The sequence below is a fragment of the Pogona vitticeps genome, chromosome 11 (genome assembly GCF_051106095.1).
Source record: "Pogona vitticeps strain Pit_001003342236 chromosome 11, PviZW2.1, whole genome shotgun sequence".
NCBI lineage: Eukaryota > Metazoa > Chordata > Lepidosauria > Squamata > Agamidae > Pogona > Pogona vitticeps.
In genome coordinates this window covers 9253085-9276429 of record NC_135793.1, presented here as the reverse complement: position 1 = coordinate 9276429, position 23345 = coordinate 9253085, and the positions used below count along the sequence as shown (strand labels likewise).

Sequence of the window (23345 nt, the reverse complement as noted above, 5' to 3'; positions counted from 1 at the left end):
GATTTGTGGCTATCTACAGCAAGGAGTTAAGAAGGTCCAGGGGCTGTATTTCGACTGTCGGAACTTGAGGGTCACTGTGCATCCTAAAGGTGAGGGATGGAAATGAAACCAGAAGTCTGGTTTTGTATAGTTTTTAAAAATTATTTTAAACAACTGTACCTTGTTTAAAATAAGCACTGCTTGTCTTAAGGGGTTTCCAGAAGGAACAATTCCTTTTTTCACTTCAAAAGTGTTTGGGTTTTTGTGGTGGTGGTAGGAGCGTTCTGGGTACTAGAATGGCTTGGTAGACCACATTCCTCTCCCTGCAGAAAGTTCATTGCAAAGTAAGTCTAGCACAATCCTACTAACATTTATTCAGACAGTGAGTATAATCCAGCAGTAAGTCGCAACCGAAGAAGGCCCACTGAACCAATGGAACTTACAAAGTCAACTCACAAAAATTTCCAGTGATTCAGCAAGCGTACACTAGTTGCAACCTAACTGGATTTCAGCCCATAAGTAGGAATAAAATTACACTCCAAGAAAGGCAAGGCTAAGCAGATACGAACCTTTCTTAAAATCCCAATCACCATACATGACAGTTTTGAAAATTTGTTCAGAATCATGTATTTATTTTTGCAGCATGGCATTTACGTAGACTCAATGTACACTATTCCACTTGCTTTGGTGATGTCTGCCAATGATGCACACAGAACACTGCAGTGGCCTTGAAATTACTTGAACACTGACGAGGTACTAGATTGAACACAAGAGTAGTAAAGGAGGCTCAAAAATCCCCTGGGGTATACAGTATATATTCTGGAGGTTCTAAACTGAAGAAGAAAAGAAACATCACAACCACATTCCAATTCCATTTTCATTAAAATGGGCTTTGTTCACATAACATTGCACAGTTTGGGATTTTCTAAAGGGTACCTCTTTTACCACTCTGACTTTTCATAAAGTGACTATTGCTTTTACAAAGGTGAGGCAGAGGTCACAACTCACACTATTAACGATCCCTGAAAACTGGCTGCTTCCAAAACAGCATTCACATAAATCAGTATTGTGCAAATGAACTTGAGTGCTACTAAATCTACCATCCAAAAAAGAGGTGGTTTGTCCAGTTGCAGATGAGGAAACTGAGGCACACAGGTAGCCCGATTATTACCCAGCTGAAAAGAAGCAGCCTGAGTTCCAAGGCTTTTGTTGCTGACATGTTATCTCTGCACAGCAAAAGGCAAGAGGGAAAGGACGGCTTCTGAACAGACTGGGAGCGCTGACTTGCTCGGAATAAAGTTCCTGCAGTTGAATGGACTAATAATCTACATATGACATCTAACAAGAAGATTGTCTGAAACGTAGAACATCCAGCAAAAGGCGGCTTGGGGGTATCACCTTGCTGCAGGGTGCTGCCACCTTGACAACAGATTTCAGATGACAGCTGAACGTCAACACACTGAGTTATTCTATTTCCACATTAATCGACAGTAAGGCTACAGCAGTGGCAGGTTTTAATGGTAATATTGTTAGTGGGTCTACTCTTAGCAGCTGGGTTGTTGATTTCTGGCCCCTGTTGATTTGTGGCAGAGGATCTTGCTTGCATTGTTGTAGAAAGCTCTCTGCCACGAACAGTGCAGAGGAGGTACAGCGCAGCTAGATCGTCTGCAGGAAATGCAGGCGCTCCCCAAGACACGAGTGCTTCCTCAGGGATGGTTGTGGGGTGCAAAAAGCAGCAGAAGTGGACATCTGGTTCGTTTTCTCTTTCGCCTCCGACTCAAACCCTGAGCAAACAACAGAGATCCCCTTAGGATACCGGGCACAGCATCTTCTCATCTCCTGAAAGACGGCTTCACATTTAGATTCAATGTATTTGTTTGCTAGAGGGAAGGGAAGGGGAAAAAGTCAGTGGAGCAAATTTTGACAGCAAAGCTTATGATAGTTTCTGTATTGACGGCTACAATGCAACTGTACGCTTTCCTTGGGCTGCGCTCCTATTGCCAATTTTTTGTATTTTCTGCTATATTCACATGCGCATCACGATAACAAAAGTCGATCCTCAAAATAAGCAGCAGCAGTCTGCAAAGGACAGTCATCGGTGGGAGATTAAACTGCCTCGTGGCCGGTGTGTGCTATAGATGTTAGGCCACTGAGCGCAGCAGGCCACGACGCTTCTTGAAAGGCCAAGCGCTCTCGTTGTGAAAATAAAGAGGGAAGTAGCGATGGCCGTGTACACGCTGAGTTCACCGGAGGTGAGCCCAGTTATAAATTTAATCACTATACTGACTAAATAAGGAAGACAAGCAAGGTGAGTGAGGTGTTTTTGAGAAACATGTAACTGGAGTTGCTGGAGGATTTTTAAAAAATAAAAACAAAAAACTAATGGATAGCTCAGTGAGTTAGGTATCTGGCTGTGCAGCCAGTGGATGGGAGTTAAATTCCTCGCTGTGCGTCCCAAGAGAAGAGCCAAGCCTGGGTGGCCTTGGGCAAGCTGCCCAGTTCCACGGTAGCCCCAGAAGAAGGGAATGGGGAACCACTTCTGAGTACTTTCTATCTGGAAAACCCTGGAAAGTCTGAATTGACCTGATGGCACATAATTATTATGAGTAGATCTGCTAAGTCTTGTCTGCCTGAGGTTTAGGAGGAGGAAGCCCTTTCACTGTCTTTTCCACCGGCAAAGAATGACGACTTGTGTAGCAGAAACAGCAGGACAGTAACAACAGGACTGTTCCGGTTCTCCCAGTTGGTCTTTCAGAAAGCTGCATCAGTTCCATGCGCACACAGAGTAGCACGTCAGGCAGTTCCCAGACAATTGTCCCCCTGCAGGGCACTGCAAAGCTTACAATGAGTTCCCTAGAGAAAGAGCGGTGTGGGAAAAGCGGCAAAAATTACTCTTCCCACTAATTCAGAGCGAACAGGGCGAGTTCTTAGGGCTTGTGTGAACAGAAGGCCAGCCTGCCATTTTTAGCTTGGGAGCAAGGCTCATTAATTTCAGGAATGTTACAAAAATCATACATTTGAAAAGGCCGCAGAGGGGCACACATTCCCTCCTGTTACATCAACTATCACACCCTGCCTTCTCTCCATGGAAACAGAAAATGGCTTGCAGGGAGAGACTGATGTTCGGAAGGCAACCACAGGCTTTCTCTGCAGAAGACAGCTCCGAAATCTATGCTTAGAAGCAACAAGCAATGAGAAAAGATCACAGTAAAAAGCTTACTGTGGGTTATCTGCAAACATGTCATTCCTGCCCAGGAAACAAGCAGAAATATGTCTCATAAACAAAGTAATAACTCAGCGAATTAGGTATCTGACTGTGGAGCCAGAGGCTTGGGGTTCGATTCCCCACTGTGCCTCCTGTGAGCGGAGCCAGCCTGGGTGGCCTTGGGCCAGCTGCACGGTCCTAGGATGCCCCGAGAAGAAAGGAATGGTCTTTACCTAAAAAAAACCCTGAAAAAGGTTGCCATAAGTCAGAACTGACTTGATAGCACATAATTATAACTAAGCAAAGTGAAGTGGAGAGACTCAAGAAAAAAAAATGACATACCTTGTAAGCATTTCTGGATTTCACAGGCATATTTCTGGCAGGGATCCTTCTTAGCCATGGCCACGGAACTAAAAGAAAAAGAAAATATTACTGTACGTTGGTAAAGGTCAGGGAGAGGCAAGTTGGTAAGACATTGTTTAAAGAATGGGGGAAGCCTCTGTCTGTCTCCTGAATGTTTTGCCTTACAACTCCCGCAATACTTTTTCCCATACAGGGTAGGACTGATGGGAGTTGCAGAGCAAAACATCTGGCTGGCCAAAGGTTGTCTTGTGTAAACCTCTCCTAAAACCCAGAAGGAGCTTTGTCATCTTCTTGCTTTGGAAGGAAACCTCATAGCTCTCCCTTCTTCACCAGCTACAGTCTACGTCTGTTGCCCAGAAGGGAGAGGACCTTCTCCAGCTGCTCATCTTCCCCCCCCCCGTCACAGCCACAGAGCCACTTGAATACACCCTGCCCACCGAATTGAGATGGTACAGATCACCAAAACAGTGCAGGGATAAAAGGGGCGGACTGCGAATAAGGACATCAAGGTTCCTGCATTCACTGAGCCAAGCAATAAACTGGGTAGCATTAATCCCTCTAAGTCTGATCTACCTCGCAGGATTGCTGTGAGTATAAACGGCGAGGAGAGCCACATACACCAACTTGAGTTCAACAGAAGAAAGGTAGGAAAAAGATACCCAGCATGTAACGCAAGAGATGCTTCCTGGTTTGTTGAGTCAGGTATCTTACTGTGTTGAAAAACACACAGCATTTAGAAGTAGAAAATTTCAAGCAATGCAGTTGCCTGTAACAAGTGAGGGTTCCAGGTAACAAGAGCATAATGAAGTTACATTTCAAAAGTAGCACGATGAATGGGAACTAAGTTACTTCATTAGCGAAGCAAGTGACATTGGCCAAAATCCTGTTGCCTAGCACATCAATTGCACTAGAGTAGGCCCACTGAATCAATGGGGATTTAGTGAGTCAAGTCTTCCATAAATTCCCTTGATTCAAATAAGCCTACTCTAACTGCAAACTACTGTGTTAAAGACAAAGTTAGAGTAAGCCCATCTGGATCAATTAGGTTGACTCACTACACCTCCACTGATTCAATGGACCTATTTTAGTGCAATTTACTATGTTAAACAAGAAGATTCTGGTCCATGTCTAGTTACTTTAAAATATACTTTGAAAGGTATTTTAAGAAGCATTGAGACAGAAATTTTCCAACATTCCATCATTCTCTGACCAAGCATAAAGTGTGTTGTTTAAACAAAAGAAAGTAACAGAAAAGTAAAACAATTCAACAACCAATGCAACATTGTAATGAATGAAAGTAATGTGTTGTTACCTAAACATGATACCAAGTACAGTAATGGGACACAAGTTAGTTTTGTGTTTAGGTTTGATGTGCTTGTCCCTCTAGTTAGCTTCCCCTAGCTTTCTCTTTTGCTTCCCAAACAACCCATTCTTGAATGACCATTAGAGTAACACAAGAGCTTCTTTGACATCTTTCCCCATTTAAACCCATCTCTCTGCACTTCCAGCTCATCAAAGATCCAAATTCAAGGGGTTTTGCATCTGTCAAAGGAGTAGCAGCTTGTAGGGAGCATGACTGAGAAGACAGAGAGATATGTTGTGAAACAATCAATATACAAACAGCAAACAGTGGATAGTGGCGTGTGTCTGATAGAAAAACACTGAAAAACAGATTACCAAGGAAATCTTTGATAACTGCTTGTTGGGATAGAGTGCATTCCCCTTTGAGTGCTTTGTATAGCAAGAAGGGATGTTAACCCCTGGCAATGCTGCAAAAGGTCAACAAGCCAAACTGGTACTGTCCACAGCCCTTGGAAAGCGCGGCACTTTGTAAGGCAAGGCATATATTGTATTTATAACTGTATAGCATACTGCATTACTCAGGAAGACTATTTGTCAAACTATGTATCTTAATCGTACATCCTTCCTTTGCAAAGCGGTGGAAGACCTCAGTCTGTCACAGCACCTGATTTTGCTAATTGCTCTATCTTCCACTCAGTTCACTAAACTATGGAATTTCCCACTGCCATGTAAGCCCCCAGGCCTAATCTCCAAGGAAATCTTGTTACGAGAGGAAAAAACAGCTTAACTGTAGGGAGTCCATCTTCCCCTCTGAATCTGATTTAATCCTATCTGATCTATCTTCTGGACCAGACCAAGGTTTCATTTAATCCAGCATTCTGTTCCTGGCAGCAAACCCCCAAATGCCTCTGGGAGCCTATGCCAGGAGGGTCTTATGAGGACTGCAATTTCTCGTTCTAGATCCCCCACATCTAGTAACGTGGGTATCCTGACCCATTTTCCAAGGGGGCAAGTGGGGGGGGGCACAGGGAGTCCCGTTCTGCCTACCTAAAATGCCCCCTTGTGGCTTCAACTAGGCCATGGTAACTCTTCTTGACTGACTTTCCTAAAGATCTTGAGTGGGCACTTGTACAGGCAGTTAAGAGAGCGGCCTGCCCCGCTTCGCCATAAGGGCAGCTGTATGATAGTGCCGGGAGTTACCCCATGAAAAAACAAACGGGGACATCATCCTGGAGTAACAGCTCCTGAAAAACAAAACAAATGGCATTAAAGAACCACTGTGTTGAGCGCAAGCACGAAGAAGGGCATGAGCATGGCGTGGGAACAATACTCACCAGATTTAATTACTTGCCAAGAGTTTCAGGAGCAGTTCCTCCACTCCCATGATCTACGAGAGAAAAGAGAAAAAGAGAGAAACCAAGTATTCACCAAAAGCCATGAAAATGCTGGATCACTCCCACCAGCTTTTGAACAGCTCCCAGCAGAGCATGTGCCGTCTTCTCCACCTACCATTAAATGATGTTCAATGTCCCAGATGCGGGAGTTACTATCCCTGTACTGCTGCCCCACTGAAAGCTGCCACATGTGGGGCAGCCGGGAGGCTGGGAGGCGGCTGGGGCGGACCGCCTCTCCCAGGGGCACCTGGACTCTTCTGATCCGAGCCTTCAGGGTCCCTGCTACCTGGAGGAGCAGACGGGAACAAAAGAAGCAACGGAGAAAGTGAGCGGGCGGATTCAACGGCTTAAAATCAAAGCCTTAAAGTGACTCAAACAGAAAGGGCTCGGAGTATTCTCTTACTTGCCTCTTCGGATGCTACCAGCCATGTTTTCTGGTTTTCATCGCAATAGACGCCTGTCCGTCGCACCCAAAGGCGGACAGGGGGGACTCGGGCATCGCCACTCTCTTCTCCGTCCGCCATGCCCACTTAAGTGGCTAGGAAGGTCCTCCCTTGGTTCCCATCCTACACCTTATCCCCCTTGCCTCTGAATAAAGACAAGGAAGGAGCTGTTAGAACCAGGGCTGGGCATGAAAGGAGAGCAGGAATGCAATTCAGCTGTATTGTACAAGCGCATTGGGGGGGGAAAAAAAACAATACAACACTCAAAAGGAAAAGGTTACACCTGCAAACAGGGAGGGGCAGGTTTCAGGAAGGGAGATCTGCTGCAGGAGCTTCATGAGGACCTCCACTGGAAACAGCCCCCCCCCCCTTTTGGGAGGCATCTTGCAATCTATGGAGATGGCAAATGCGCCTGAGCCTTGATATGGCCCATTTTAAACTGCCCAAGTTTGCCAAGACCTTGCCATGGGCCAGGCTAAAAGCCAAACTCAGAGAAAGTGAATTGTACAGCTGCTGGCAATTGGCAGCCCAGGGACGCATTCTGGCTTGCAGGTGACTTGCAGTTAGCCCACTGAAGGGTGCCCGCCTCATCTAACAGAGTGCCTTCTTGGCCTTTTTTTGTTTCCCTGTTTCTTATGATCATATTTTCACTGCCAGGTAGGGAAAGAGAGCCTGTAGGATTTTCTTCCTCAGTGGTCACAATACAGCGGGAGCTATTTCACCTCGGGCTGCAACATCCCTTGGGTCAGCCAGCGTGCCTTTGCAAACTGGCTCAACCCCCTGCCTTCAAACTAACATGGCATTCTTTTCTGTCTTTTCCCTAGCTGCAGAGGAACGGTGGAGGGGTCGTCACCAGCCAAAAAGACAGACGTTCTTTTGGAAAGAAAGACCAGTCCTATCTGGTCTGTCACAACATACCCATATTTTTCTGTATATAAGACTATACTTTTGTCTTAAAATTTTTAGACTAAAATTTGAGGGTCGTAATCTAAGGTGAGAACAAAAACAAGTGGAGGGGAAAGCAGGGATCAAAGTGATCCTGCAAGGCTTTGATCTCTGCTTTCCATTCCAGTTGCTAATCCTTAGCAAAAGGAAAGCAGGGATCAAAGTGCTGCAGGATTGCTTTGATCCCTGCTTTCCCCTCTGCTTGCTAAGTCCCCATGGGGCTTAACAAAAAGAGGGTGGAAAGAATCAAAGCAATCCCGTGGCTGTATAAGGGGGAAAGAGATCAAAATGATCCTGCACTTGCAGGATTGCTTTGATCCCTTTCCCCCTCCTTTTGCTAAGCCCCACTTAGATTTCTTAATTTTGGGTTAGAAAGTGGGGGCATCGTATACATGGGGACATCTTATACATGGAAAAATATGGTACTTGGTGACAAGATGGCTCAATTCCTTTGTCTGGGGAAAACACGTTTGTTTAGCTCAGTTCTTTCCAACACAAAAAGTGAGAATGAGATACAAAGGAAACAGATGGGAATAAAATGGCGTACAGGTAGGATTCACATTTTTTGGGGGGGGGGCACTTTGGCTCTGCATGGACCCAGGGCTGAAAGAAGCACAGATATTGAGCACAGCTTGGACCAAGAAAATCATTCTCCAGCAGTGTAAGAGGATGGGCTACAAAATGTATGAAGGAAGGTACACCGTAGGAAGCAAGAAATACCTTGCCATTTTGAAGCACAGCAGGAGCAACACTTCCTTCCTCTTAAACAATTAAACAGGGAATTAAGCAGGGATGTTCTGAACTGCTAAGAGGACAAAGTCAGGTTCATTTGCCAAGATGCTGAGAACAGAAAGATAAGAAAAAGGAAAGGGGAAGGCGTACGTTTAACCACTTCGACATCAACTCCCTAAAAGGAAAATAATGTGTTGCATTTGTCATGGGGTCGCTGTGAAAAATGCAGGAAGACAGTCAACATTGGAAGGTTCCACCAGCCCCACACTTGGGATTAAATTGCTAAACATACCATGTGTTATAAGGTGCTCAAAGCAGACAAAGTAAGAGTCAGCAAGCTGATGTGATGGAAGAGATTACCTAATGCTTCCAAGCAATAAAGAGCAATCAAATCATGAAGTTATCACATACATCCTCCTGCAACTGAAATACAACTAAGCCAGCCTACCACCCCAACACTTATTCCTGTCCAAGAAGAGTGACAAAATCTTTTCTTGGCACCAAACTCTTCTACCAGTTGATAATGCTCTCATTCTGCTTTGGGGCTGTATTTGAGCTTGACTCAGGCCAGTAACAGAAGGGAGCTTTGCCAGCTCTGCATTTTCCTCCTCCCTTCTTCACGATGCGGTTCAGCTTTCTTAAGAGGCCTTCTATCCTTCCAACCCAAAGCACAGCACTAAAACCTGATTTGCTGTGACATCCCCTGCAAATTTGTTCAATATCGTCTCTGAAATTATTTACAAAAAAAAAAGAGGATGTGGTTTAAAAGTCTGGCAAACATTCTTTTTGTGTACAACAAGAGAGCTACGGAGAGAGGGTGGCTAATGTGGCATTATTCCTCTCATCTCAATGGCTTTCAACACAGTCATACAGGATGGCAGCTTGTTCCCCCAGGTTTTTATTTTTCAACTTAACTGGTTGATCCTGCTGAAGTTGAAAAAAAGGCAGAGACCAGTAGTATTAGGTCTCCCACGGTGCACTTTTGGGTTCAAAGATAACCGCTTAAGCAGCTATGATTGCAATTGTTTTCGAAGTCTCTGTTCAAAGGTTCAGAGTTTGACAGCTGATGTTTTTCATCCACTCCAACCTAAAAAAATGATTTATGAGGTCCTAAGAGTATTCACCGGCATGCAAAAAAGGAGAAATACAAAGGGGTACTCATAACATTTTAAAAAGGGTTGAGGGGGTAGATACTGTTGAAGATATTGTTCGCAACAAATAAAAATAAATATCAGGTTTGGGATAGTGGACGACTGCTGAAAAACTCTGAAAATCTGCTACCCAGTGTAGAATCTGTAGACCTCATATAGCAGTTGACTGTTACAAGTCACTGCAAATCACTTGCTTGCTGAAAGGTACAAAATAAAGGAAAGGAAGCTTTGCCTTCCTTCTTGCAAAAAGCCATTCTGAATTACATAGTGAATTCAGACTGAATTTCCACTCCTGTCCTGGAAAGCACAAAGTTACACAGCAGACCGGTTTTGACCTTGTTTCTAAGCCTTTGACAAGCCTGAAAGGCGGGAGGCCGTTCCTGGCCTAGAAACAAGTCTATTTCCAAGCCGCGTAAAATCAGGACGAAGGACTTGGGAGGACTTTTGGTGAAGAGAAGTTCAACCGAAATCAAGCAAACCACAATATGAGTAGCAGAAGAAAATGACACACTTTCAACCTATGATCAGAGCCAGGACAAAAGCTGGTAGTATCCCAGCTGAGTCTCCAGTGGGGCTGTCAGTGTCTGGAAAAATACATGATAAAACAGAAATTCAACAGAGAAATCCTTTCCCACTGCTGTTTTTCCTAAAAAAAGCTACACCTGTTGAGTTTCTGTGCCTCACACAAGGGATCGAGACCGGACTTGGGCAAGGAGGTACCCTGAGTGACCCACAAGCAGCAGCCTAATGGAGGGTGTCTTTCCCTGACCCCCCACGCCCTCCTTTGCTGCTCTTTGGGTAGCCAGCTCTGGCCAAGCTCATCCCTCCAAAACCCAGAACGAAGCTTTATCAGGGGGCGTCAGGCAGAGACTCAACAGGTGCAGCCTTTCTTAACATATGGGGGAGGAGCTCTGCCAGTTGAATTTCTGCCTGCTATGCAATTGTACAGTTCTGGGGATTCTCCTTCCCCTTGTCAGGACCCGGTTACACCCAAAGTTTTCGTCCCTGCTGTGGGGTGGGTGGGGGGGAAGACCCACAACGCCAGCTGCTACGCAGAGAGGAGGCGAAACCCCCTTCTCCCCTTCGCCAGCCACACCCCCTGCCTGAGCGATCTCCCGAACCCTGTGGGTGGGTCTAAGGAGGCCCCCTCCACCCTCTCCTCCATGGGGGTCTCACCCCCCACGGCTGAAGGTACCCAGCCACGACTGCCCAGCTCCCCCGCCCCTCCCCGGGGCGGAACCAACCTGGCACAGCGTCACCGGCGGAACCCGAGAACACGGCCGTCGGGGCCCGGCCGAGCCCTTCCGGAGGGACCGGAAGTCGCCGTTGTCCGGGAGACGCAGGGCCCTCTCGGAAGGCCTGTGTTCCTTTTGGGGGCGGAGAAAAGGTCGGGCGGAAAAAAAAAGGGCTTTTTGGTTTGTTTTTTTCTCCGTTTCCTTTCCGCTGCTCGGCGGTAAGCGTTGCGGCGGCTCCTCCGGACGACGGGCCGGGATGGCGGTGCAGGCGGCCCATCTGGAGGCGGACGCCTTCTTGGTCTGCCTGAACCACGCGCTGAGCACCGAGAAGGAGGAAGTTATGGGCCTTTGCATTGGGGAGGTAATAATGGAGGGAAATCTTATGGGGACGTTAGTGTAGAGAAGAAAAGAAAAAGCAAGAAAGGCAGCGCGGCTGATTCTGGCACTCAGAAATTCCTGGGTCCATCTCCTTAGAAATATAGGCCCATTGAATGAATGCCCATGAAAGAGACACTCCTGGATTGTTGTGTTTATCAGGTCCACGTCGATTAATTGTAAGGATCCAGATATGCAATCTTGCGCGCACTTACCCGGAGCAAACTGCTCCGTTTGGACTCAAAACTCTTGAATTAAATAAATCTGGAGGGCGAAGGGAAAGGACGCCCTTCTGAATAGTATTCTAGCACGATTCAAGGCCTTTAGACTGATTATAGGGCAGAAGGCGACGTATTCTTATAAGGCAAATCAAATTTATGGGTCAATTAATCTAGTGGTTCTCAAATTTGGGTTCCTTAATGTTCTTGGACTACGACTCCCAGAAATCCTCACCAGCACAGCAAATGGTGAAGGCTTTTGGGAGTTTTAGTCCCAAGAAGATCTGAAGAAGGGGGCAGTTTGAGAACCACTAAGTTATTCCGCTGGTTGAATTTCCCACAAAGCGCAATGCTATGTTTGTTTGCTTCAGATGACATTTGCTAGGACAGATGCTGTGCGAGAGGCTTTCTCCTTTGGGAGTGTCTCTCAAAAGGGGTCCCACTGTCATTTAGTATACGTTTTGTACCATAAAAGTAACCTTTAGAAATCTTTATTGTGGCACCTTTTAGATTAGATTGAAAGTGAACTGATTAATGGAGCATTTTCATGTTTGGTTGTTGTAGGTTTTTCGGGCTGTCTGGCCATGTTCTGGAGGTTTTTCTTCCTAACGTTTCGCCCGTCTCTGTGGCCGGCAATCTTCAGAGGACAGGAGTCGGAACTCTGTCTGTGTTCTGGTATGGTGTATGGGATCGTTGAGTATTTGTAGCTGTGGGATCAGATTTTTGTCCTTTTCAGGAGATTGGGTGATTATGGTGATCAGGGTGCTTTTTGTTATGGGTGTGTTCTTGTGATAAGGGTGATAAGGGGCTGGAGAAACGTTAGGAAGAAAAACCTCCAGAACATGGCCAAACAGCCCGAAAAACCTACATCAGCCATTGGATCCCGGCCGTGAAAGCCTTCAAGAATACATTTTCATGTTTACTTGCTTTTAATTAATCTGTTGTGTTTTAATTAGTGTATATTTCAATTGTTTTGTAATGGTTAATGTATGTCTTTGTTTCTATTCTTTTAAATATTGTAAACCACCCTGGGTCCCCTTATTGGGAGAAAGACGGCCTATAAATAAAACAAATAATTGTAATAAATAACTCCAGGCACTAAGAGGAACAGGGCCCCTTTGGTTTGGGGGTGTTGTGTCATGTATTTCTTTTGCAGCATCTTGGAAAAGGTCTTTCCGTCCCACTGAATCCAAGATAACATACAGGAAGGGAATATCTATTTTAAGGTTACGCTTGCCATCTGCAGAGTTGATTACTGACTTTAGAACAAGTAATCAGAAAACAATCTGCTGGCTGTTTTTGATAAACTTCTAGTCACTCAACATGTTTTATAGTGCAAAGTCACTTTTTTGCAGAAAATGTTTTTATTTATTGCCTGATCCTATGTATATTTGTTTAGGATTAAGAATGCTCAGTTCAACTAAGCAACTTTTCACTGAGCTGTATCCTTCCATCTTCATCGATGTAATGAAGTAGCAGTGCTTCTGTGTAATTGACCATCAGCTATACATTTTCATGTGTACCACTGTAGCTGCCTTCATAGATTGGAAGTGCATGTCTCATGGAATAAGAGTAAGCAGGGCTAGCAGTATTGATTTTCTATGCCAGTGCTGTCAAGGCATGTGGATTAAGGATAATGTCTCTCCTTATGCACTCTAGATGCATAGTAACTAGATTCCACACTTTATTAATTATTGTTAACCTTCCTCGTGCAGAGGGGGCTGGATGTAGTGCAGATGCCTTGGGATGCAGTGTTTTAAGCTGGAGGTGTGGCATCTCTCATTTGGACGTTAACCTATTCACCCCACAGAGCTGACTTCACGAGTTTGTTTCCCACCCACTACGTACTCAACCAAATCTTTTTTCTTAGCACGGTTGTGAATTGTCATGCTTTCTGCTAAGGAAATTTGTAGCAATTTCACAGCAAACACACTAGATTTTATTTATTTATTGAAGCGTTTGTATTTTACCCTATAACCATAACGGGATATAGACATATATGTTCTGCTTTCTCCCTGCTGAGCTCCAGATGGTATACATGACTCATTGTCACATCTTTATCTTCATAATGACCCTATGTGATAGATCAAAATGAGATTATTGGCCCAGGGTTACTTGGTGAGGTTCATGTCCCCGTGGGCATTTGAATCTAGATATCCCATGTCCCAGTCCAGCACTCTAACCACTACATTACACTAAGTTTAAGGGGAAAAATGCTTCAAGTAAACTACTGGATGTGTGGAAGATATGCAAGTGTAAATCAGTCTTCCTCAAGGGGTATAAATATGTCTTGGGATGACAGCCTTTATGTCTTGCAGTTGCAGTAAGGGTCCACTATATGTCTGACTGGCAGTAAACATAGGATTGATTTGCATATATATAGATATATCTGTCTGTTTGTTTCTCTCCAGGTTGACACTAGCCGAATTGTTCACATTCATTCTGTGATCATCCTACGCCGGTCAGATAAAAGGAAAGATCGTGTGGAAATTTCTCCTGAGCAGCTCTCGGCTGCTTCAACGGAAGCAGAGATATCCTTTGACAAATATTGTAGGGTAGCTTCTTCCCCTTCCTGAATTATCTACATTTCTGATAGATGCTATATTGAAAGCATCTACTAGTTATTATAGCCCTTTCTGACAACTTCCTGCAATTTCTTCACCTTTGAAATGCTGTAGCAGCCTCAAGCATTGAGGTCACTGTCCCCCTTTCCTGTGTGTAGGAGTTCTGCTGGGCTTTAGGAGAAACCTTAACTAACACACAGATTGGCTGAGTTAACAGGGCGGCCCATGAGAGTTGTGGGCTGGTATCATTCTCATCCACACATAACCGTCTGGCCATCACATGTAGGTAAGAAATGTCTTTGGGGTAAGAAACATCACCATGATCCTATACAGAAAAAGTGAGAAAGGTATGGCTGCCCTAATGTTGTTGAACTGCATTTCCATCCGCACTAGGCAAAACAGTCGGTGTTAACATTCCCTCTAAATTTTTATTCCTGCTGCACTTCAGCCTCATTCAGTGCGGTGGGAATGAGCAAGGCTTCATTCAAAATGGCTGGCAGCTGCCCATGTGCAGCCCCAATGGAGCTGTGGGCGAGCGCACAGCTTAGAGAGAAGGTTGGCCTGCGGTGAGGGATGACATGAACTCTGCGGCTCACACTGTTCCCAACCCTGTTGGGCAATCTGGCCTTGCAGCTTCCGGTGGCATTTTTAAAATGGGTGGTGGATACCTTTTTGGAGTGGGATGAGACACCTGAGAAATAAGTGTATGTTTGGGGGAGATTGATAAAAAAAACCATTCATGGCTAGCATTAGTTTTTTTTTTAATTGTCCCTTACAAGCTTGTCTGGGTTTTTAGATCTTTGTGAGGGGCCCCTCCTGCTCTTTGGGGTGCGTTGCAGGCAGATGTAAGAGCAGACTTGCACCTTCCTGAAGGCATGAGGCTCTGCAACCATTGACTGGTTCCAGGCTATGAAACTCTCTGCCGGGAGAGACTAGGGTGGTCCCCTCACGTTTGTCCTTCTGCCTGCAGGCAAAGCCATTTTATTCAAACAAGTCTTTGGCATCTGAGTTGGCCTATAGTTAGAAGGCGCAGTGTCTTTTTTCATGTCCTTTCATGGAGTTTTTGATCTCTCTTTGTTTTAATACACTACAATTATTTCTATTTGACTGCTACTTAGTTAGTTGCCCTGAGTGCTATAATATATATAAAGGGAATATATAAATTTCATAAATCATAATTGCCGCATAGTAGGTAGCTTCCTGATGCAGGATCTGATCTTTGGTCCATCTCTCAGTATTATTTCTTGTGACTGTCAGGAGCTTCCCAGGCCTACCTGGACTCATTGGATACTCCAGCTTGGGCTTTCTGAACAAAAGCATATATTTCTGCCACTGAGCTTTGGTCCTTCCTTTGACAGATAAATTCCCCCTTTTTATCTCATTGCTTGTGGTTTTAAAGGGATGGGGTTTTTCTGTTCTGTTCCTCTTCTGATATCTTTGAATTGAATCCTGTGCTGAACTCCCATACAAAAAGAAGCAGCAGGATGTAATGTGAACAAGAGTTTCCACATCATATACCTGTGGAATAGTTGTTCTGAGGGGAGATACCCCCAAGACAGAAAATATTCACAAAGGGAATCCCAAAAGCTTGAGAGATACAGTGAAAAAAACTCACCAAACTATCTTGAAATAGCATTACGCCTTTTATGAGCCAAAGGACAGAACTGAAATTATATACGGATGGAATGACAGCTAAACAATTTCTAGATATTCCTTTGGCTTGAATATAGTCTTGTTTTCCTGGCTTGTATTACATGCAAACCCTGACCTTAGTTTTCAGATATTAACCTTTTGATGGGCTCTTCCGCAGTGTTTTCTGCTGCTTCTAGAGAAAAGGGACGTGTCTCTTTGCCTTGACTGTCTTGCACTGATAGCAACACAGTTGCTGCTAGGACGGGGACATGTAAAATCTTGTCTTGCATAATCTGTTTTGCCTATTGTATGTCTGCAGATGTTCGCACACAAGCGATGTATCAGATGATGGACCAAGGCTTTGTGGGCCTGATCTTCTCCTGTTTCATTGAAGATAAAAACACAAAGGTAAATAATGCACAGATAAACGGAACACACTCGTTTGCTAGAGAAAGTTGTCTCACTAGCTATACTTCACGCAGCACATAGTGAAACTGGAATGAACTGCTATTATTCTGTTATTCACCACAAAATGTTATAGGAGCTGTCAGTTCCGAGAGCTTGCAAAGGAGGTTGCATAAGTTAACAGAGGCTAGGGCTGTTGATAGTTACTAATCAGCATGGCTGCACACCATGCTGTAGGCAATATGCCTACATATTTCATTGGATTAGGAGGATGGTTCAGAGAGTGGGATTGCACTCAAGTTCTGTTGACCGGCTTCCCATCAGCAGCTGGTTAGTCAGGGTGTGAACAAGATAGATCTGTTGTGTGGTTCAGCAGGGTTTCTCCTTAGTCTTAAGAGGCGGCACACACCCCTTTGGCTAAGATCATGTTTAATACTGGAAAGCCCTGTTTGTGTTGTAATCTTGCTGTTGCCATTACACAAATGGAGGGCATCAGTGGAACATCTCAGGCTTCCATGTGCATTTTCCATTTTCAGGTGAGGAGGCACCAATTATCTCCTCACCTGAAAAGTCAAACCATTCAAAGCACTTGAGAAGTGACTGAAGGGATTCTTGGCCATTGTTATTTTGCTACAGTAGACCAACAAGGCTACTTCTCTGGAAATCACCCGTGCTGATTTCTGTTCTGCTTGAAGCTAGAATTAGACTTGATCCATTTTCATCAGAACTGTCGGAGTGATTATTATAAATATAATTATCCCATTGCTGCAATGCAAGTTTGAATTGGGGTGATTGAGTGCTGGTGTACTATTAACAGATCCAGTTTAGCTATATGTTACTCTTCCTCTACCTACAGTCTCCCCCTCAAGCAAATCAGTCTTCAAAATATACAAGTTTCTTTTGCCACTTAACAGCAGCATGTGAACGTTAAAGTTAAACTCAGATGCCGGTGTACAACTTATTTCTTCTCTTCCACAAATAGTTGAACATATGAATCTGAGTGGTGTAAATGTAAAACATGGTTTTGTTTAGCTTTTGGGGTCTTGGAGAAGTTAACTTGTTTTGTATAACCCAACTTTTTTCCTTAAATAACACATACCTTGTGTGGATTGTTTCAGACAGGCCGGATTCTGTACACCTGTTTCCAGTCTGTTCAAGCCCAAAAGAGCTCAGAGTAAGTTCCACAGGAGCATTCAGCAAACTCATATGTCACAGTTTTATAACCACCATCATCTTAGAACTGCAGAACTGAAGGGACCCTATGGATCAGCCTTTGTCAAAGAGGCACATTAAGGAGTCAAACTCCCCACCTATGGCTCTGCAGCCAAATACCTAAACCACTGAGCTATCCAGCAGGGTTTTTTTTCCTTTAAGTGGAACTTACTTCTAAGTAAGCATGCCCAGAATCATCCTGTAGAACTTTAGTATGAGACAGTAACACTGCTGTTCTTTGCCCTTTAGGTATGAAAGGATTGAAATTCCTATTCATGTTGTTCCTCATAACACCATTGGGAAAGTGTGTCTGGAGTCGGCTGTGGAACTACCCAAGATCTTGTGTCAAGAGGAGCAGGATGCCTACAGGAAAATCCACAGGTAAACATGAGAGTCGGGTGCCCTTCTCTGCCTGCCTTCTTATGTCACGAGTTTTCAGGAGTGGTCTTTTCAAGGTGCTTCTCCTTGAGTAAAGAGCCTTTTTCAGCCTGAGGGCCAATTCTGATTTCAGATAGTTTTCTGGGACTGCATTCCGGTGCTGGGTGGTAACCCAGGGCAAAGAGGGTAGAACCAAAAATACCTGTTGTCTTCTGGCTTAAAGCTCATTTTAATTATCTTAGAACTGCAGAGCTGGAAGGGACCCTATGGATCATGGAATTCAGTCCCTCTCAAGGCGCAGGAGGGAATCCAAGTCCCAACCTCTGGCTCTTCAGTCAATTGCTGCTTATAGGGTATCCTTAGGAGAGCCACTCCCAACTGTTGACAGTGTGAAAAATCCCATAGGCTACATGGAAATGGTAGTATCCAATGTTCTGGTGAACAGACAAGGGAAAAGGGAGAAAGCGAGATTGCTGGCTTGCAGCCCGGCTGATCTCACGGCTTATCTCTCTTAGGTCACTTGTAGGAGGTCCTAGTGTAAATGCCTTTTCTGGCTTGGTAAAAAAAAAGGACTCTTTTTTTATGTTTATATGCACGTTCCTTTGACACTGGTGTATCCTCTCTTCCTACATTTAGCCTTACTCATCTGGATTCTATAACCAAAATTCACAATGGCTCAGGTAAGGATTTCCTGATTGAGGATTCACATCTAACACATCTTTGGATTCTTGAAACATTTACAGAGTAATGGGATTTACGGGCCCTCGTGGTTTTATAACTAAGCATAAAGAATAATTTATCTAAACCAACAGTTTACAGAAAGAGGCAGCAAGAAAACCTTTGCAAAAGAATCTCGAGCCTCACCGTATTGCGTATATGTCTTAGGTCTAGGCCAGGGGCAGCAAACCTTTTTGAGCCCGAGTTCCCAAACTGGGGGAAAAACAACAAATTGGTGGGCCTTGGTGGCAGAACTGGAAGTGGTGGCGGAAGGGGGAATCCCGGGCATGGAGGTGCCTTGAAATCCCACTCCAGATATGCCACCAGTGCCAGCTGCTCCAGATCCTGGCCCGATGTCGGTCAGGGTGCCAGCACCGCAGCCAACACCCTCCTGGGGTTTGGCTGTGGGGGGGGGGGGGAGTAGCAATCTGGCAACTTGTGGCTCGCATGCCCGCAGAAAGGGCTCTGCATGCCAGCTATGGCACGTGTGCCATAGGTTCGCCATCGCTGGTCTAGGCTTTACGAGTGGCCATCTCTCCCCATGAAGCTCCATGTATTTTAAGATTGTTGAGAGTGGCCCATCTCTCAGTCTCACCACTTTCAGAGTTTTGCATGATGAGGGCATGGGAGAAGGTCTTTTGGCTTCACACCCCCTCCCTGTTCTCCTTTTGCAAAAAGGGAAAGGGCTTTCTCTTTGGGCGACTGAAAGGGTAGCTTAGAAAGGAGCTTGTAAGCCACCATGGGTCTCTATACTGAGGAGAACAGTGGGCAAGAAATTAAACAAATGCAAATAAATAAAACAAATATGCAATCAGACCTTTGGCAGTCAACCAGCTGTTGTGGAAAAGGCTTTCAGTAAGTCTGTACTGTGCTTATTCATTGTGAAGTCTTCTCTTCACCGATGGTTGCACCCTTCTTTCCTTGCTAGTTTTCACTAAAAACCTCTGCAGTCAGATGTCTGCCATCAGTGGCCCTTTGCTGCAGTGGCTGGAGGACCGCCTAGAGCAGAACAAACAGAGGATGCTGGAGCTGCAGCGGGAGAAAGAGGAGCTGCTGCAGGAGCTGGCTGCCCTGGAGTGACCAGAACAAAGACCTCAAACCCTTGAGAAAGGAAGCAGGATTGATGTTTTCATGAACTTGGCCCTGTGTTGCCTTATTGCTTCTCCTGCTCTTCCTCCTGTCTTGCAGTGAACACTGCCACAGATTGGGAAGGACCCTGGACTGTGGGGTGGGGGACGTCAGGGAGCAGGGCAGCAGGCCTTGGAGAAGGATGCAAGGTCAACTTTTCTAGAAGGTGGCTTTCCATTTTTTTATGCAACAGTCATTGGAACACTGTGTGTTGAGTGGGTTAATATAAGCATGGTGGACTTTGTCCTGACATGCATCTCATACCTGCTAAGTAACTCATGCTTGTCTGGATCAGCCACATTGGTTTCACATGCCCTTTTTTGCCCCAGTTGAAAAAAAAATTCAACATGTCCCTTTTAACGTTCTGAAAATCCGTTGGTGATGCTTACAGAGCAGAAGCTGTCTGTAGTCTTTCTGAAACTGAATAAAGTCAGCATGAAGAGAGAATTTCAAAACTTTCGGTGTGACATCTTTTGAATATACTCTTTTTGCCCCAACTTGTGCTGGCTGCTGTTTTTACAGAGTGTGTCCATTCTTTTGAGAGGGGAGTGTCTGTGGAAGAGGCAGGTTATAAACAGTGCACAAGTGTTGTAGGTGATCACGGAACAAAGGGAAGGCAATTAGCCTTTAGAGAAAATGCGAAGAAGTAGACAAGCAGATGTCGGAGCCAGCGGAGCCTCAAGGCAACACCCTGAGAACACTGTTTATTAACTTAGCATGATTACATAGAATGTTGTGAGAATTCAGATAGGATACTAGTTATCTAATCACCACTAGGATTGGCCAGAGAAACCCTTTGATCTAATGCTCTAACTCTAAGCAAAAAGGCAGAATAAGAGGTCACCCCACTCGCTGAGAGTAGTAGGAGAGCAGTGCCTGTTTTGCTGTAACGGTTATGTGTGCCTGTTACTGAATAATGATCATGAGTGATAAAGAGACTCCAACCTGCAGTAGAGGAAGGATGGTTCTCCACCACAGGGCCAAATTCCTACTGCACATACCAAAATGGGTCTGAGATCTCATCAGCCAGCATAATTCAAGCAGCAGCTCTGCTTTACTGTCGGAAGAGGAAGCTGAGCAACAAGGAGGAAGAGAATGAGCAGATGCAGAAGATGAGTGAAGAATTGGATTGGTTTTTTCCCAGTAGACATAACCTTGTCTTTCTAGCTGCATTAACTTTTTTCCCTCCCATGTGAGAATATGGGAAGCTATAATCCCTTTTACAGCCACTGAGTGTGTTTTTAAATCTGCTCCTACAGATTTCAGCAGCTATGCTCGCACATTTTAAGTTTTTTTTTCCTCCATAAGGATTAGAAACTTGCTTTCAAAAGTGCCTCAGCCTTCCAACACGCTTAGCACTCTGTCTGTCATGAAACTCCATTTTGATTTTCTGTGCTCATGGAGCCACGGGGTTTATGCAAGCGGAGATACAGTTCTTTTCCTATTTTTTTCTTTCACCGTTCCCTTCAGTCTAAAATTTTGGGGAGGGGATAGACCACGGATGGAGGGAAAGCAGCATGCTGCCCTTTTGCAGTAGCACCATCCCTCTTCCTGCTTGTACTGCGGATTCAGCACAATTTAAGTCCTTCAGCATCAGCTGAAGTGGCCATGTTAACCTTCCTCTATGGCCACCTGCTTCTTGAAGATAAGACTCAGGGGTTTGAAGAGCCGGTGGGAAGAGTCTCAAAAGTTCTGCTGTGGATGCAGCTTCTCCTAGCATCAGAAGAAACAGCTAGTGTAAATCCTTCTTGTGATCGTTACATTTTTTAAAAATGCATCCAAGAACCACCTGGTCTTTCTAGATCAGAACCATGATACGGTCTTTCAGATTCTGGCCTCTGTTGCAGGTAGGGGGCTAAGCTACTCAAATCAAGCAAATGGCAGAAATCAGTCTGTTTGCTTTAAGCAGTGAACCAACAAGCAAGTGTAGCAGTAAGGGTCTCCAGACATCAAATGTTGCAGTAGTAGTAGTAGGACGTCCATACAGCAAAAGTGAGCTCTGAGTTGTGCCTAGCATAAGAAAAATAAAAGGTCCAGCTGCAGGGTGGGGCACCTTTGGTCCTCCAGATGTTGACAACTTTGATTACAGACTAGAGTAAATGAAGGTTGGAGCACAGCAACAAAGAGAAGACAACATATTTTCTATTCTTGCCCTTCAGGCCATGTGCAGCCCAGATAGAAGGTGCAAAGATGGGGAGAATCTTTTTTGGACTACAGCTCCTAGAATTTCATAGCCAGTGTGGCCAGAACCAGGGTAGGTGTCAGATTCTGGGAGGTGCAGTCCAAAAGGGAAAGGAAAAGCTCTTCACCTCAAGCAAGCAACTGTGCCATAACCTAGCCATGTCATGGGACACAGGCATGGATGTGTAACCAGTGGTTTTCTAGCAATCAGTAAAGCAGGGCTAAGGTTTTGTGTCCTCTGATTTAAAGAATTCTGTGATGAACTGAGGCGTTACACCAAGTCATGGCTCTGGCTATCCCGTTTGCTGTTATCTACTCCATCTTTCCCCAAGCTGGTGACTTCCAGATGTTTGGCCTACAGTTCCTAACATCCTACTGGCCATCCTGACTAGAGCCGGTGATGATGATGATAAGCTTGTAACTGCAGAGCTGGAAGGGACTCTATGGATCATGGAGTCAAGGAGGCACAGTGGGGAACTGAATTCTCAACCATTCCTAACCCGCTGAACTATGCAACAGCTTTTCTGTTTTTGCAGTCCAACAACATCTGGAGACCAACAAAGTTCAGGTAAACCACTCTACTCTGACTTACATAGCTCCAGGATTCTAGAAAGACTAATGAGATCTTTATGAGTCCTGCCACTTCACATGAGTGTAAGCCCTTTCTTCTGGTGCAGGAGACCCGGACCCAGACTTCTATTCCCGTACAGGCTGTTCCCTACTTTTGCCAGTTAGTGGCCATACATTTGGAAAACCTTAGCCATAAAGACTGGAAATCTGATGTTCCCAACAACCTCCTGTGATTGCCACTTGGTCAGCAATTCTCTGCCTGAGTGAGGTGGGGGAAATGGAGGCCTGATGGTATGGCTGTTCTGGCCAAAGAAGGCAGTCCCTAGAGCAGAGTTGGAGAGCTTCGAGCTCTCCAGATGTTTTGGACTCTGGCTCCTGAAGCCCCAGCTGGCGTGGAGAGTGGTTGTAAAGGAGTGTAGGTTTCATACGTAGTCCAAAATATTTGGAGACCCAAGGTTCTTTCCGTTGATCTACATGTCAAGCACCTATCCTCAAGTCGTTAGAGGACTGGTGATTTTGCTAGGATGCCTGAAATTCCGGCTTCCCTTTTTTGGGGCGGAATTATTCTGGACACCAAGGCCTTGCACTTTTGCTGAGCTACAGGTCATGGTTTTCTGAGCCTGTGTTTTCAAGAGGGAGTAACGACTGCTTCTGGATTGCCCGGACAGGCGACAGCATCAGCTTTGCGGTGAGACTGAGAGATGTGGGCTGACCTGCAGTGGGAGAAGGCTGGTCATCTGTTTCCCACCCAGGTGCAAATATAATGGACTGTGGGATTGCCATCTGTTCCCCCGTAATTAGGGTAACGCGATGCTCCGAAGAAAGATTCTTTCCACTGGAAAGAGAGCAGTGCGGTAATGAATATCTCGGTGATAATGAGTTTAAGAAAAAGTGACCACAGCTGGAACTGACTGGAGCGTCTTGCCCCTGTGACCTTACGTTGCTCTGTCATTTGTGCCACTTCCAACCCTCGAATGTGTTTGCTGTTGAGAGATGCAAAAAATGTAAATTCCAGCATGCAGTGGGAGACACATCACTCTCAACCATGGAAAACCAGAGTTGAATCCACACGTAGATGGGCAGGAGTGACAGAACTGCAATTTGCTCTTACCCATTTTATTTAGGGAAGACACACTTTTAAGCGCAAAACCTTGGTGGTTTTTTTTAAAAAAACCCTATAAACCTCTTAACCAATTATCAAAGTATTTATTGCTTG

At 45.0% G+C, this 23345-nt stretch overlaps 3 protein-coding genes across 9 annotated transcripts; 1 reads left to right on the top strand and 2 right to left on the bottom strand.

The window, feature by feature from the left end:
- Positions 1 to 590: 590 nt before the first annotated feature.
- Positions 591 to 10882, bottom strand: CMC4 (C-X9-C motif containing 4). Of its 4 annotated transcripts, none has more exons than XM_020804664.3 (3): positions 10759 to 10882; positions 3527 to 3594; positions 591 to 1859 (listed from the first exon to the last, which is right to left on the bottom strand). In XM_020804664.3, exons 2-3 carry the CDS (start codon positions 3582 to 3584, stop codon positions 1636 to 1638), a joined length of 282 nt encoding a protein of 93 aa, XP_020660323.3. In that variant the 5' UTR covers positions 3585 to 3594; positions 10759 to 10882; the 3' UTR covers positions 591 to 1635. The 4 variants fall into 4 exon arrangements, with proteins under 4 accessions (XP_020660323.3, XP_020660326.3, XP_020660324.3 ...); XM_020804667.3 differs by lacking the exon at positions 10759 to 10882 and adding an exon at positions 9279 to 9410; XM_020804665.3 differs by lacking the exon at positions 10759 to 10882 and adding an exon at positions 5897 to 6030.
- MTCP1 (mature T cell proliferation 1) lies at positions 5955 to 10790 on the bottom strand. 3 transcript variants are annotated; one of them, XM_072981521.2, is made up of 5 exons: positions 10759 to 10790; positions 6647 to 6831; positions 6359 to 6525; positions 6184 to 6236; positions 5955 to 6093 (listed from the first exon to the last, which is right to left on the bottom strand). In XM_072981521.2, the coding sequence occupies exons 2-4, from the start codon at positions 6765 to 6767 to the stop codon at positions 6189 to 6191; spliced, it is 336 nt and encodes a 111-aa protein (XP_072837622.1). In that variant the 5' UTR covers positions 6768 to 6831; positions 10759 to 10790; the 3' UTR covers positions 5955 to 6093; positions 6184 to 6188. The 3 variants fall into 3 exon arrangements, with proteins under 3 accessions (XP_072837622.1, XP_072837621.1, XP_078236878.1); XM_072981520.2 differs by lacking the exon at positions 10759 to 10790 and adding an exon at positions 9279 to 9410; XM_078380752.1 differs by lacking the exon at positions 10759 to 10790 and adding an exon at positions 8352 to 8482.
- Positions 10814 to 19833, top strand: BRCC3 (BRCA1/BRCA2-containing complex subunit 3). Of its 2 annotated transcripts, XM_078380751.1 has the most exons (9): positions 10865 to 11139; positions 12499 to 12511; positions 13754 to 13874; positions 14106 to 14192; positions 15858 to 15946; positions 17062 to 17117; positions 17405 to 17536; positions 18170 to 18213; positions 19179 to 19833. In XM_078380751.1, exons 1-9 carry the CDS (start codon positions 11006 to 11008, stop codon positions 19328 to 19330), a joined length of 828 nt encoding a protein of 275 aa, XP_078236877.1. In that variant the 5' UTR covers positions 10865 to 11005; the 3' UTR covers positions 19331 to 19833. The 2 variants fall into 2 exon arrangements, with proteins under 2 accessions (XP_072837618.1, XP_078236877.1); XM_072981517.2 differs by lacking the exon at positions 12499 to 12511 and having other exon boundaries at positions 10814 to 11110.
- Positions 19834 to 23345: the final 3512 nt, after the last annotated feature.

Excerpts from the sequence above, each read along its gene's own strand:
- BRCC3 (XM_078380751.1), top strand. The coding sequence starts at position 11,006 with ATGGCGGTGCAGGCGGCCCATCTGGAGGCGGACGCCTTCTTGGTCTGC. Across the intron at positions 14,193-15,857 it reads CGTCTGGCCATCACATGTAG|ATGTTCGCACACAAGCGATG; the intron begins GTAAGAAATGTC and ends GTATGTCTGCAG. Across the intron at positions 18,214-19,178 it reads CAAAATTCACAATGGCTCAG|TTTTCACTAAAAACCTCTGC; the intron begins GTAAGGATTTCC and ends TTTCCTTGCTAG.
- MTCP1 (XM_072981521.2), bottom strand. The coding sequence starts at position 6,767 with ATGGCGGACGGAGAAGAGAGTGGCGATGCCCGAGTCCCCCCTGTCCGC. Across the intron at positions 6,526-6,646 it reads GGTAGCATCCGAAGAGGCAA|CAGGGACCCTGAAGGCTCGG; the intron begins GTAAGAGAATAC and ends TCCTCCAGGTAG. Across the intron at positions 6,237-6,358 it reads ACATTGAACATCATTTAATG|ATCATGGGAGTGGAGGAACT; the intron begins GTAGGTGGAGAA and ends TTTCTCTCGTAG.
- CMC4 (XM_072981518.2), bottom strand. The coding sequence starts at position 3,773 with ATGTTTTGCTCTGCAACTCCCATCAGTCCTACCCTGTATGGGAAAAAG. Across the intron at positions 1,860-3,526 it reads AATCCAGAAATGCTTACAAG|CAAACAAATACATTGAATCT; the intron begins GTATGTCATTTT and ends CCTTCCCTCTAG.